The sequence below is a fragment of the Lottia gigantea genome, assembly GCF_000327385.1.
Source record: "Lottia gigantea unplaced genomic scaffold LOTGIsca_96, whole genome shotgun sequence".
NCBI lineage: Eukaryota > Metazoa > Mollusca > Gastropoda > Lottiidae > Lottia > Lottia gigantea.
Genome location: NW_008711113.1, coordinates 370,593 through 386,281, shown reverse-complemented (window position 1 = coordinate 386,281; position 15,689 = coordinate 370,593). Strand labels below are relative to the sequence as shown.

The following is a 15,689-nucleotide window of genomic DNA, read 5'->3' as shown; positions in this document are numbered from 1 at the left end:
TTTGTATACGTAGTTGTGCAATACTCCCGATATTTAACGAACTTCGAGAACGTCAAGTGTCCATAGGTTTGAATCCTCTCCGCACAAAACATGTATCGAATGTAAGTAATATTCTATGTTTAAACTTTCACCACATTAAAATAATATGGAGATTGTGCCCGATGGCTTTTCATTACCTTGCTGAACGGAGCTTTAGGTTCGGGTTCCATTTAGTTTGATTACGGAAATACCTAGGTTTGACTTTTATGAAGAAACTAAGTTAATTCTTCCATGGTTGATTCACACGCCACTGGGAAAGGTGTATTACTTGGTTCAGAAAGGTATATTACTGAGTTGATGTTTCTTGTATTCTTGATGTAGAAAAGTTTCATTCAATACGTCGAATGTTATACTTCAGATTGCTATGCTTAGTAATCCTATTAACTGCCGGTGCCATACCACCACCACCAGAGCAACCTTCAGATCCTGTTCTTCAGAAGAGTCAACCCACAGAACCATTCACTAACTATGATGTTCTAGATTCTAACGGTGTCTTCGAGTTATTCTGGAAGTATAACAATACCCACATCACATTTGAATCTCACGTCAAGACTCTAGGTTATGTTGGTTTTGGACTTTCACCTCATGGTCAGATGTTCCCAGCTGATGTCGTTATTGGTTGGGTGAAGGATGGAGCTGTCCACTTTAAGGTAAGGTTCTCTTGATTTATTCTACAAGTCATACCATATGCCCACCAGCCAAATTGTTTCAGTCAGGAAACGTGTGTTTATTTGTATCCAATCGGATGGTATCAGATTGGGGACGGTTCACAGTTTTTTTGCTGTCCATATTGCCCACTTGTTACATGTCTGTAAGCAGTCGCTAATGAAGTGGCACTTAGGTTGCAATGGATTGAATTTTTTGTCGAATTTGGTAACAGCCTATGCATTGCGCTGAGGAATAAGATAATGCTTATGATGATATTGATGACAATGATGATGATATTGATGACAATGATGATGATATTGATGACAATGATGATGATACTGATGTTGATGTTGATGGTTCGACCTTTTAAGGGATTATAATTTAGTTCGAGTCTTAATCAACGATTAGTTTCATTATCAAATATAGTCCATCTTTTGCTTCTATTTTAGGATCGTCATTCGATCGGTCATTATGAACCAATAATCGACAAGTCACAAGATTGGATTTTACTCTCTGGTAAAGAAGAGAACGGCAAGACTGTTTTGAAATTTGTGAGAAAATTGAGAAGCTGTGATAAGGACGATCGCAATATTGAGGTAAACTCGCGTTTGAATTGGACGTTAATCAAATGTCTTTGAAGTTAATGCCCTGTTCCCTTTGTCAGTGATGCAGGTCGGAGGTGCTGTCTTGTCGTTTTGAAGGAGCAATAAAACGAGACCGCTGTGCTATATAGGTATTAGACAAAAAGTAGGTTAATGCCACTGGACTGAAATAATTTACCCCATTGCACACTACATGGCGTTACCCGCTTCATTAACTCCAACAGAAACAGAATAGTAAAACTCCATTCGGTTCATTTTTTCATAACATGCCTGATTCTGAAGATTGATTTAAAATGGGTTTTCCGAACGTAAAATAACAAATGAATCTTGATCGATATTTGTGTTGTTTTCTATGTCGAAAATAAGATCAGATTTTTAAATTCCGTTTGTGGTTTTCAGGAAGGTACCACTAAAGTCATATTTTCGTGGCATCCTGAAGATCCTCAGCATGAAACAGGTCTACCTTTCCATGGTGATAGTAATAAAGGTTCCAAGAGTCTGTTATTATTGAGTCCTGCTCAAAACCAACATTTACCAAAGGATGCTATACATTTTGATTTCGTCAACAAAAAGGTAACCAACTATTTAGATCTGCTTTCAATCTGCTAGCTCCAAGCTCGTATACCGATTTTCCGTTGCAATGTCTTTGATGGTCGATTTTAGCGAGAAAGGAATGCTCATTTTTCGGCAGACCTGATTCGAATCTGATACTCCTAAATTTTCGCATCTGTGATGTGCATTTCTATTTGTGTAGGGGAGTGTTTACGGTCCTTATCGATTCACACGATAGAAAATACCACTCAAGGTATAAGGCCAAACTGCCCGGAAGCTGTTATATTACAATATATTGACGAACCTCAAGATCTCCGTGGAAGTACTCGTTAAATAATGTTGCCATTTTCCTTTGATATTTTTAGACTCATCTGCCAGTGCAGGACACCTACTATCACTGTACATCATACAGAGTACCCAAACTAGACAAGAAACACCATATGGTTATGGTAAGTCCGAATGCAGTTGACTTTCTATGTGCTTCGCCTGAAGATGTGGAAGATGCAACCCTGTCTGTGTTGCTACTCTATAGAAAGAAACAATCATTTTTTTCACGCAGCCTGATCGTGACCAAACTTATTGGCATTGGTCTTTCCCGGATTATCCGTAGTGAGAAAAGGCCACCAGATTTTCACACACCGACCGCAATTAGAACCCACTATTACCTGCTCTTCGACGTTAACAAGGATCTGACGCTATATAAAAATCCCATCGCTCTAACCACTAACCAACTGTGCTGAAGCCTAAGCTTTATAAACAAAGCAAATGGCTTTCTGAAAACCACCATGAACTGAACTCTAGGACCAATGTTATCAAGTCAATCCTCTATATCTTTCAGTTTGAACCAATAATAGAAAAGGTCAACTTAGAGTATGTTCACCATATTATAGTCTACAAGTGTCCAGCTCATGTCAACTATACCGACTCAATGATCGGCCAACAGTATGAATGTTATGAACATGAAGATCGTCATCCAATGGAACTCAGGAACTGTATGACTACTTCCTTCTTAGCCTGGGCCGTCGGTGGAGGGGTAAGCTAACTTTTCTTTTTTCACCAAATTTCTTGGTATCAATGGAACTCATGAACTGTATGACTGCCTCATTCGTAGTTCGAACTTCCCACGAATGGGTAAGTTCTACCACCTTGGATCCAAACCTTTCGAACTCCTCGTAATTCTGACTTTCATTGCTGACCAAGTATACCTTCTACTTTCTTAAGCAACAATACTTATGAATACAAGATGAAAGCTTTCCTATGGACCTCGACCTATGTCATACTGTTTTTCCAAATATGTATAGAAGATACTCGAGTTTCCCCGCTTGTATTCCTTGGTAACCCCCCCCCCCCCATTTTCCAGTAGGTTGGGATCCAAGGCTCTATCCCGACAACGCTATTACCGGCTGTAAGCGTTGTTCCATCTTTATCCCTATCTATCTATCTGAGTGTCATCTTTGTGATTCTGATTAGTTCTTAACATCTTCCTTTCCTTCCAGCCAATGTATATACCAGAGAAAGTTGGATTCCCATTAGGTGATGACGATGATAGTGGTGTATTTGTTCTGGAGACTCATTACAACAATCCAACTTTAAAATCCGGTATTTTCATAGTCTATCATTTGTTTTTTTATGGACTGATTTTCATTTAGATATGTTATCATTAAAAATAGATTGTATTCTATTATTTATTTTGCTTATACCACTTACATCAAATAATAGGACATTTAGCCCATTTTCGATTATTTATGGATTTTGTAGCGGAGAAAATTTTAAGAAGCCTCATCCTTCAGACAATGCATGCATGGAAAATCGCCTACGTGTTAAGATGAGGGGAACATCCGAGGTGTCCTATAGGCTGAGCACGCCAAAGACAATTGAATATCAAAATGGGTAGTATTCTACTGCTGTCCTCGACAATCTATCTCTGTACTCATTGTATTGTGTTTCATTAGATGTTTAAGATCCATAAAAGTAGGACGTAAAACTCTGTGTATTTCTTGTCCATTTCAATTTCAGATGTGATAAATAGCTCTGGATTTGGGACCGATGGACAGTCCCTACCACTGTTCTGACAATTCTCCTGTTGTTCTTTGCATTGTGTTTTCATCACCAGAGGAGAAACAGATGTAAAAGATTTGGACATAAAACTCCATTTCATTTCAATTTCAGATGTGATAGATAGCTCTGGATTAAGGATGCACTATACACCAACATTGAGACATTACGACGGTGATATGCTGTACACAGGACTGCTGGTTGATGGTTTACAAATCATACCACCAGGTTACAAAAAGTTCTCTTCTACTGGATTCTGTAGTTCAGACTGTACCAATAGGGTAAGAAATCGTGTTTCCTGTGGTCGACTTCTTCAGCTATTCGTGATCATGAAATTCGCCATGTGCCTTGAGTTCTAGGTCACCGAAATATTCAACCATTCAGATGCTCTGTTCAATAAAAAAAAGAGTAAACTTTAATGGTGTTTTTGTTGGTAGGCATGAATTATATGAGAATCCGGTAAAAATTGAAAATGAACACTATTTAACTAGTCGCTAGTTTATCTCTGTAGATTCTTCAACTGTTGGAAGTCGAAAAAGAGTAGGCTTGTGTCGAGGTCCAGGCAAAATTGCCCTCATTGTAAAATGCATGGCGTTGCTAATCTTCATTAGCCCTAAGAGTAAAAAGAATGCCCTAAAATGTCATTTCATGCCATGAGTTCAATTCATTTCATTTCAGAAACTCAGTCCTGATGGAATCAACGTCTTCGGAGTCTTCCCCCACTCGCATCTGTTGGGACATGCTGTTAGAACTAGGATCATTCGTCAAGGTGAAGAAACAGTCATATCTGATGATGATAATTATGATTTCGACTACCAAGAAACCAGACTTATCAACAAGGAAATCAAAATCATGCCCGTGAGTTCTTTAATGTTGATGCATAAAAAGGGTTGGTTTTCCACTGTCAGTGATGCATGTCGGCTTGGAAATTATGTCTGTAATTTTGATACGGTGACTCACCTAGACACTTAACTCGATAACCCTGAGCAAGCTAATGATGCAGTCTTGATAAACATTGCCTGGTGTTGTCCCTTTTAATATTCCAATCTGACACAGAAAAGTAGGACGTAAAACTCCATTTCAGTTCTTTTATTGCATGTTGTATAGCAAAACGCAAGAGAGAAAAGTGGTATACATGTATAAACTCAATGTATTTCGCATAGTTTCTTCATTGCCTTTCAGGGAGATACCATTAAGACACAATGTATTTATAAATCAGATGATATAGACCGTATGACTTTTGTAAGTAAACTATCGTTTTGTTACATTTTCTAAAATTCTGTTCAGCAAATGCTAGGTAAGCAAAACTTGGTGATAGAACACCCAACCTATGGCTCTAATAGATGAGTGTTGGCCCGTGGACATAGGTTAGTTGGGGTCTCCTCCTCCTCCACCCCCTGGAATATTTTTCAGTATAAGCTAGTTTAATACCTATTAATGGAAGATTTAGGGGATTGCTGTCTGTAGTTAATCCTATTACACTCATTTTGTTTTTTGTTTCTGGGGGTTTTGGTCCGTTAACTTGGTTCAATCAGTCGGTATAGTAGTTGAGCCACTGTAGACTTGACCATGGAAGGACACTTAGTCCTCCTATTGTACCAATCTTTGATATACAGAAGCGTTCTGGGTTGATATATTACTTACCGGAGTATTGGCAAGTTGTTCATCAATTGCTTACTTACATCATTTGTTTCTTTTCAGGGAGGTTTGTCAACGCGAGAAGAAATGTGTATCGGATTTTTGATGTATTATCCTAAAGTAGAAATGGGAATTTGTGCCAGTTTACCACAATACAACCAATACATTGATATACACACACATCATAAAGACATGCAGCTCTACGAGTTATTGAAAGGCCGGGACTGGAAAAACGAAACAATAAGAAACGACTTCCAGAAAATCACCGACGAATCACAGCACTACATGGTGTGTGGAAGTCATGCGGGATACCAGAAGGTTTGTACAGTGAGTTCTGAAAGCTATGCTTGAAAAAAAACTGATGTCTTCCTCGGGCAAGGGGCTGGTCCAAACCCCTCCAAACCTCCCTCAAACTTTCAAATTTTGTTATATATGCCCCCCCCCCCCTGGAAAATTTTGTGGCCCCTGCTCGGCCACCTCACATGGGTGTTTCCCAGAAACGCCACTGGTTGTAATCTTTATTACCTGATGCAGGAAACTTAAAACATCCATTCATTTGATTTTTTCAGTATACAAGTGTTCTAAAAACAGCTCCAACAATAACCAAGAAATATGAAAAAATGAACATGTGTGATCAAACCAAGATCACCATTGGTTGAAGATTACAACTGGTAGCCATTTTATTTTATAAGATTTTGTATTTTATGTTTTTATCTAATAAACTTTGCTATCAAATATTAACAACGGTATATGGCACGGCACATAGTTTTACTATATACGGTATGTCACATAAATAGCACCATCTGTATATGTCTGGAATTATTGTATGTATCCCCAACATCAACTGGTTGCATTAACACTATATGTGTCTGGAATTATTGCATGTATCCCTCACATTAACTGGTTACATTAACACTAACTGTGTCTGGAATTACTGCATGTATCCCTCACATTAACTGGTTGCATTAACACTAACTGTATCTGGAATTACTGAATGTATCCCTCACATTAACTGTTGGCATTAACACTAACTGTGTCTGGAATTACTGCATGTATCCCTCACATTAACTGGTCACATTAACACTAACTGTGTCTGGAATTACTGCATGTATCCCTCACATTAACTGGTTGAAATAACATTATATATGTCTGGAATTATTGCATGTATCCCTCACATTAACTGGTTGCAATTACACTATCTGTGTCTGGAATTATTAAATGTATCCCCCACATCAGCTGGTCGCAGTAACACTATCTGTGTCTGAAATTATTAAATTAACTGGATGCAATAACAATAACTGTGTCTGGAATTTTTTTATGTATCCCAACATTAACTGGTTGCAGTAACACTATCTCTGTCTGTAATTATTTCATGTACCCCCCACATACTGGTTGCAGTAACACTATATGTGTCTGGAATTATTAAATGTATCCTCTACATCAACTGGTTGCAGTTACACTAACTGTGTCTGGAATTACTGCATGTATCCCTCACATTAGCTGGTTGCATTAAAACTAACTGTGTCTGGAATTTCTGCATGTATCCCGCACATTAACTGGTTGCAATTACACTCTCTGTGTCTGGAATTATTACATTTATCCCTTTGATATGAATATTAATACAAAAGCCAACGACGGGGAAATGGTCACTTCCTGATTGCATACTGCAAATGCAAGCTTAACATATATTCTCAATAGTGGAGTCGGTAGTTGCAAATTGAGTCATTGCACCTGAAGAGTTCGGTAAAATTTCGGAATGATCCCGTATCGAATGTCGCATTCATACACTAATTATGATCATTTATAATAATGATGATTAATAATAATAATTTTATTCTTGTTTACGACCTCTCGATAGGGTCCAATTGAGTATATAGTATTAAGATAAAGTTATACAGATGACAACAGGGTAACATCATATAGAAATATACGTACTAATAAAGATGTGATATTTAAATTAGGAACGATAACCATACACGATATGATTGTTGTGTGAGAAGAAGACCTAGTGATCTTGATAATAAAGACTACAACAAATTAAAACCCAAGCGCTGTACGTCTTAAGCGCTACTTTCGCGACTTTACGTGTAATGGCGAATAGCGACTTTCATACAACTTTACCCCCAAATACCAGTTTTGAGGCAATAATTCGCAAACCGGAAATCTTCAATTCGAATCCTTTTTGGAATCATCATTTCGAATATCATTAGTTATAAAAATCCCAATTTCGAAATCGAATTATTTTTCACAAAAATTACTCATTTTTGTCGAGTTGGATACAATTAATTCCGAACAAACTGTGACTCTAAGGTTCAGATTGTGCCGACTGATTAAACCAATTATCACCAATCAGTGTCAATCAGATTGAATTTTAACTCAGTTGTAAAATACGATATGTTCATTGGTGGATTAGTATTTCGACCACTTGTTTGTTAGTTTATGAATTCCTAAACCGGTTTATAAAAGGTTGAATTTTAAGTCAGTTGTAGAATACTTTACGATGATTGGTGTCGATTTTCGACCACTTGTATTTAAATTTTTGAATTCCTAAACCGGTTTACATAGAAATTGAGATGATGACCTGCTAAAAATCACTGTAAATCACGTAAATTCGACAATCTCCGGAATTTTCCGTACAGCTGAATCTGTTAGAGCGCTAGCAGAACTTTAACGATAGGCGGTGACCAATTCCGTATGGTTGCGAATAAGAACAACAGACATTGTTTCGAACGCATCTCTCGTGCAAGTTGCGTGTTGCGTTTGGTACTCTCATGACCACTTTCAATATTCGCAACCATACGCAACTGGTAATAACTATGGTGTGAGGGAACGTTAACGTTGATGCAATGCATTTCTCGTGACCGATGTACACCGAAGCGATAAGACCTTAACATCCTATTTACCGACCCTATATCACGGGTTGATAACACCTAGTCTGCTGATTATTTTAATAGTATGACAAGAAAAAATTCCTGGACTTCTAAGGACAGAATTGTCTCATGATCATGTGAACTTGAGTTATGAGCCCAATAACATATACATTTTTTTAAATTCATTGGTGGTATTTCAAGGGATCCATGCATAGAATATGCCCAACAGATTGTGCCATTTCACGAATAATGAACATGCTACAGCATCATTTTTAGAACTGAGTCGCGTTTTTCATGAATGAATAGATGATCGGACCACCAGTGGCGTATTTAGGGCTGTGCCATTGGGACAAATCCCCATCCCTCAAGGACTGTGAAAGGTCTTTTTTGAAGTGAAAACGAATCCCGCTACATGCTCATTTGAAATCCACTGGCTTCGGGGGCCTCTGAGGGTCTTCGGCCCTTGGGCCTCACCTAGGAGCCCCTCCCCCACAGACATACCCCCCTACCCCTGGCACCCCAAAATTGTCAAGAGGGTGATATTTCGCATAAGAGACTAGAAAAGAAATCCGACAACCATTTAGTCCTTGACCTTGCTAAAGACCAAAGGGAAATTTTGACACAATATCCCTTCAAATACAAAAAAAAACAAAACAAAAAACAAATCGTTTACATTCGTTGACTAATACTGTAAATGTATTATGTAATGTGGCTGTTATATAATAAACCGTGTCAAAGCTTGATATTCATAATTCTCCTACGTCTTTTGGAGAAATCATGTACCGAATGTAAGTAAGGACATACTATTAGCAACGACTCAGCCGAAATTGAACGAATACGTATCTTTATTTCAGATTAGCTTTTGTGGTGATTTCAGTTCATTCCATTTCATCCCATGGAATCTTTTATTTTTTAGATTACTATGCTCAGTTATCTTGCTAACTGCTGGTGCCATACCGCCACCACCAGAGCAACCTTCAGACCCTGTTCTTCAGAAGAGTCAACCCACAGAACCATTCACTAACTATGATGTTCTAGATTCTAACGGTGTCTTCGAGTTATTCTGGAAGTATAACAATACCCACATCACATTTGAAGCTCACGTCAAGACTCTCGGTTATGTTGGTTTTGGACTTTCACCTCATGGTCAGATGTTCCCAGCTGATGTGGTCATTGGTTGGGTGAAAGATGGAACTGTCCACTTTAAGGTAGGTGTATATTTTCCAGAAAACGAAATAAAATGAATGGAGTTTTACGTCCTACTTTTCTGCACCGTGTGGGCTAATACGTTTATATATTTTCTAGAGATTTGATGTTCCATCCCAAGATCATCTTCACTATGTCAATGTATTATGTACTCCCGTCTAATACCTTGACATCATTACGAACTTTTCTTGTATCTTACAGACTTCCTAATTTGTATACATTCGTGGAAGGATCGTTCATGATATTTTTTTCCAATTTTTCAGTATCTTAGTGTATGGTTTTTATCTTTTCTCAAAAATCTGATGTACAGAAAATTTCATAAATAGAAGATTTTCCACTTTTATTCCATTTTTGCAGGATCGTCATTCCACCGGTCATTATGAACCAATAATCGACAAGTCGCAAGATTGGATTTTACTATCTGGTAAAGAAGAGAACGGCAAGACTATTTTGAAATTTGTAAGAAAATTGAGAACTTGTGACAAGGATGATCGAAGCATCGAAGTATGTAATTTTTTTCAACCAGACCAGAGTTGCATCATTTTTACAAGGATAGCAACTTAAGTTCACTTAGGTTCATCCTTTCTACCAGCTGGTCCTTGGCCAAACCTCTTGGCATTGATGTTTTCCTTATCTGTGTCGACTGGAATATTAATACATTCAAGTTCATCAGACATCCCACAAAAGGACCAAAATAAGAACCTACGACCACCATTGGTTCGACGTAACCACGCAAATGAAGTCATTGAAATAACGCTCTAACTGAGAAATCCTCATAGTTACCTTCTTCCTGAGGAAAGATCTTTGTCATCATCATTGCCTCGTATTCTTGAAATAGATCATTTCTAATTTCTGTTTCCGGTTTTCAGGAAGGTACCACTAAAGTAATATTTTCGTGGCATCCTGAAGATCCTCAGCATGAAACAGGTCTACCTTTCCATGGTGATAGCAATAAAGGTGCTAAGAATTTGTTATTATTGAGTCCGGCTCAACACCGACACCTTCCAGCCGATGCTATCAAATTTGACTTTGTCAACAAACAGGTAAGGTCAAACATGTACGGTAAACCTTCAATCAACGACCAGCAACAATTGCCCCAATGATTTTCAGCCAATTCTGCGGTATAGAAACGCAAAGCAGAGCAATATGACAACTTCTTTGTGTTCCACAAACCCACAATTCCTCATTGTTATCAATAAAATGGTGCTACATGACAGGCTTTGATTTGTTTTAAAAAAATGTCATGATAACGCAACTGTGGTAAAAACCTTGTTAGATTACAATGAAGATGAAGTAAATACTTTTGGGTAAATCAGTTCAACTTAACACACCATTCCGATATATTTTTAGACGTTGATACCGAATAAAGACACCTACTACCACTGTACACCATACAGATTACCTAAACTAGACAAGAAACACCACATGGTTATGGTACGTCTTTACCCTAGATGTTTACAATGCGTTTTAATTATCCAGATGAAATCTACCAACTTATTGCCGTCTGTCCGTCCACAACCCCGTTCGTTGACATTTTTGGTTCGCAGGAAATAGGCTGTAGATTTAATACGATATTGATGAAACTTATGCACTCTGATATTGATGAAATTTCGATTCGCATTCCACAACACATGGATTAACGGTTTTTGAGCTGGGCTTCGGCGTTTGGAATCTCAACACAGTTGTCCCCTCAAGATTCAGGAGGTTGGCTTCACCACTATACATACCCCCCTATTTTATTTCAGTTTGAACCCACAATAGAAAAAGGCCACGAAGATTTTGTTCATCATATTATTGTATATAAGTGTCCGGCTCATGTGAACTATACCGATGCCATGCTGGCTAATGAATACGAATGCTATGCTAACGATTACAAACATCCTATGGAACTCAGAGATTGTACGTCTTCGGCCTTTTTAGCTTGGGCGGTTGGTGGTGGGGTAAGTTCTAACAAAATATATCTACAAATAAACCTTGCTGGATATAAAGATATTGTTTTAAGTGCTTTGTGAACTCTACAAAATACCATTTCTAAATTTTTAACACGTTATGAATTATAAGCTTACTTTGGAACATATATTTTTGAATTTTGTATATTTTTTTTCTGGCGGAGGAGGTCCGTGGACATGATTCATCCAGTTTCTATGGTAGATAAGCCACTGTGAATTATTTCCTTCAAAAATTTCTATTTTCAGCCAATGTATATGCCAGAAAAAGTTGGATTCCCATTAGGCGATGACGATGATAGTGGTGTATTTATTCTCGAAACTCATTACAACAATCCAACTTTAAAATCAGGTACGATAGACTGACAATTTCCTTTCTTTTTTTTCTCATATTTGAGGTTTTCATTGCAATCTAACAACTTTTCTACCACATTCCCGTTTTAATGACGTTGTTTTTCCATCAATCAAAACGTGTCTTGTAGGACCAGTTGCTTACATTTGAAGTATGGACTTATGAGTAATAAAACTCACTTAACAGGTGTGAGTGGTGAAGAATATTCTAAGATGAACATTGATGCTTTCAGGTGTGATAGATAGTTCTGGATTGAGGATGTACTATACCCCAACATTGAGGAAGATAGACGGTGACACGCTGTATACTGGATTAGCGGTATATGAGATGCAGGTCATCCCTCCTGGCTATCCAAAGTTTGCTTCTACTGGATACTGTAGCTCTGAATGCACCAGTAAGGTAAGCCATGACCAGCTTGTTGTTCAAGGAAGGTTAGAATAGGATTATAGCTGATTATGTGGTTGCTCAGTGAGCTGCTTGCTCGCTAACCTGAATATCTAGGGTTATATCCCAGCATAGGTCGAGATGATACCTGAGAAATCATTACAGAAGGGTGGGCTCATGCCACTGTCTTGTCGTACATCACAAAACTTTCTTTTCTAACTCCCGATCACAACGTGTTACAAAGTGGAAAAGGGTTTATGGACCATTTTGTGCCACTGAAAGGAAATTTGAATTTTGATTAAATAAAAAAGGAGAGACAAGCAAGCAAGCTCAGAAGAAACTCCAATATAGTACTAATGATTTTAATTGCAGCGACTAGGTCATTTACCAGAGGGAATTGATATTTTTTATTGCAGAGACTATGCCATTTACCAGAGGGAATTCATGTTTTTTATTGCAGAGACTTGTTCATTTACCAGAGTGGATTCATGCTTTTTATTGCAGAGACTAGGTCATGTACCAGAGAGGATTCATGATTTTTATTGCAGAGACTATGCCATTTACCAGAGTGGATTCATGTTTTTTATTGCAGAGACTAGGTCATTTACCAGAGGGAATTGATATTTTTTATTGCAGAGACTATGTAATTACCAGAGTGGATTCATATTTTTTATTGCAGAAACTATGTAATTTACCAGAGGAAATTCATGTTTTTATTGCAGCGACTAGGTCATTTACCAGAGGGAATTCATGTTTTTGCAGTCTTTCCCCATTCACATCTGTTGGGTCACGCTGTGCGGAACAGGATCGTCCGTAATGGTGAAGAACTAATGATAAACGATGACGAGAATTATGATTTTGACTACCAGGAAGCACGATTAATGAATAAAGAATTCATTATTAAAGCCGTAAGTTTTGAAATTAAAAGGGATTGAAAGAGGTTTTCGGGCCTCTTTTAGTTGATAGATGACAAGTTAACGTCCACTTCCAGCAGAAGCTGGTATCACAGACTAGGTAGTTGTTGGTAGTCGTGTTAGATGTATGCGCATCTTTTCTACATAGTTCACCTAAAATGAAGGCATTACCACAAATACCCATGCGGTATTTCAATCAGAACCTGCTCCGTTTCATACAAAATACAAAAGGGTTAATCGGGATCAAGCAGAATTCACGAAGTCAGTAGCTCAACTACCAGGGACTGGTTTAACCAAGTCTACGGGCCCCACCCTAGACAAATATCAGAATTCGGGAGAGCATATGTTTAAAAAAAAAATCCCGGGGTAGAAGCCCAAACCCACATGTAAAGTACCCCATTCATCTAGTTGAGCCACTGTCAGCAAGAGGCGACCAGCGTTGAAAATGCGAGAGCTTTTTATATTCCAAGGGAGACAACAACGTTTTTTTATTCAAAATTCAGACCAACATAAATTTAGCGCAGATGAAATTTGACTTGATTTTCGATGTAACGAGAATAATTCCCTAATTATTTTGTTTCGTAAATTTTCTGTTGGTTGTTTCAACCATCCTAGAATCCGATGGTTATATTACAAACATCACTAGCCCGATTAGTTTAAAAATATAATACCTAAAACTCCATTCGTTCATTCGTTAGACTTTTTTTAAAAAAAGTCTGCATTGCCTTTCAGGGAGATACCATCAAAACACAATGTATTTATAAATCAGATGATAAAGACCATATTACAGTGGTAAGTTTTTTAGTTCCCTTTCTTTTTTTCTGGCATATTGAGTCTCTATTGTAATCTAACAAAATTTCTACAACAGTCCCGTACTGTTAACTTTCTATCCAATAAAAGCTTGTCATGTAGGCCCTTTGTACTCAATTACGAATTGTTGGATAGCATTCGAATTGTGTAAAAGCAAAACCAAAAGGGCTCTTTATTTGGTTTCTCTATCCGAAAGTCCGTCCTTGTTATCAAGAAACGAATCTTACAAGGCACGATTTGATTGGTTAAAAAAAACGTTATTTGAACGGATTTGTTGTAGTAAACTTGTTAGATTACTAACAGAAATGTATAAAAGTATATTGAAATATCATTTTCAACTGGTTTTATGGTACCTTGCCTGTCCTGTTTATTTGCTCATTTGAAGATTTCCCCCTTTTTTCAGGGAGGAATTTCCACCAGGCAAGAAATGTGTATCGGATTTTTGATGTACTATCCTAAAGTGGACTTTGGCATTTGTGCCAGTATCCCGCAATACAACCAATATTTAGATGACAAAACACAGCATAAACCAGCTAAACTCCGGGAACTATTGAATGCCAGGGACTGGAAGAATGAAACAGTTCGTGCCGAGTTCCAGAAGGTCACGGATGAGACTATGCATGTTATGTCTTGTGGAAGCCACCAGGGATATAAAATGGTAAGTTTCTGAAAATGTGAGATCTTCGGAGGGGTGTTTTCATCTTAATTTTCGTTTTTGATGCAACTAGACTAGATACAATGATGTCCTGTGTCCGATGTCATGTGTACAGTGTACAGTGTCATGTGTACAGTGTCTTGTGCCCTGTGTACGATGTCATGTCTACAGTGTACAGTGTACAGTGTACAGTGTCCTGTTTCCTGTGTCCTGTGTACAGTGTCCTGTGCCCTGTGTCCGATGTCATGTGTACAGTGTACAGTGTCATGTGTACAGTGTCTTGTGCCCTGTGTACGATGTCATGTGTACAGTGTACAGTATCATGTGTCCTGTGTACAGTGTCCTGTACCCTGTGTACGATGTCATGTGTACAGTGTACAGTGCACAGTGCCCTGTGTCCTGTGTACAGTGCCCTGTGTCCTGTGTACAGTGTACAGTGCCCTGTGTCTGTTCTACGGTGTCCTTTGTCCGTAGTACGATGCGGGATTATCGATACAGTAGAAAATATAAGGAGGAAATACTTTGCTATACATTCTTGTATAGTTTTGTGTTTGTGGACGGGCTGTCGCACAGTCGGGTAGAGCGTCAGATTCAGTGACGTATTTAGGGAGTGGACCAATGGACCATACCCCCACACCTCCCTTAGGCTTGTGAAAGGTCTTATTTTAAATGCTTAAAATTGATCTCAGGCCATCTGAAATCCGTCGGCTTCTACGGACCTCTGGCAGCCCCCAAACCTTTGAGTCCTTTGGGCCTCGGCTCACACAGACAACTCTCATTTTTGCACACACTCTGGTCGTATCTTAATATGTCGACTTTTGCTCCCGTACCTTTTCCAATTTTACGTCAAATGACTTTTTTCTTCAAATTGTAACATAGTCATTTCATTTTCAGTCTTCGTTCGTTAAGAAGAATCCTCCAACTATAACGAAGAAATATCAAAAGTTCGATGTTTGCGATAAGACAAGAATAACTATTGGTTAAACCTCTTTATCTGAAACAGATACAAAATGATAAT

At 38.2% G+C, this 15,689-nt stretch overlaps 2 protein-coding genes across 2 annotated transcripts; both read left to right on the top strand.

The window, feature by feature from the left end:
• Nucleotides 1-383: 383 nt before the first annotated feature.
• LOTGIDRAFT_135247 (hypothetical protein) lies at nt 384-5,885 on the top strand (the record flags this gene model as incomplete). Its single annotated transcript, XM_009068918.1, has 10 exons — nt 384-689; nt 1,137-1,283; nt 1,689-1,862; nt 2,207-2,290; nt 2,680-2,874; nt 3,338-3,440; nt 4,011-4,177; nt 4,575-4,754; nt 5,079-5,138; nt 5,598-5,885. The coding sequence occupies 10 exons, from the start codon at nt 384-386 to the stop codon at nt 5,883-5,885; spliced, it is 1,704 nt and encodes a 567-aa protein (XP_009067166.1).
• Nucleotides 5,886-9,435: 3,550 nt separating this feature from the next.
• On the top strand, nt 9,436-14,686 carry LOTGIDRAFT_135206 (hypothetical protein; the record flags this gene model as incomplete). The annotated part of the gene is made up of 10 exons (XM_009068917.1): nt 9,436-9,612; nt 9,968-10,114; nt 10,480-10,653; nt 10,961-11,044; nt 11,356-11,550; nt 11,806-11,908; nt 12,141-12,307; nt 13,015-13,200; nt 13,939-13,998; nt 14,420-14,686. Coding segments are annotated over 10 exons (1,560 nt in total), but the record flags the coding sequence as incomplete, so codon positions are not given.
• Between the last annotated feature and the right edge of the window lie 1,003 nt (nt 14,687-15,689).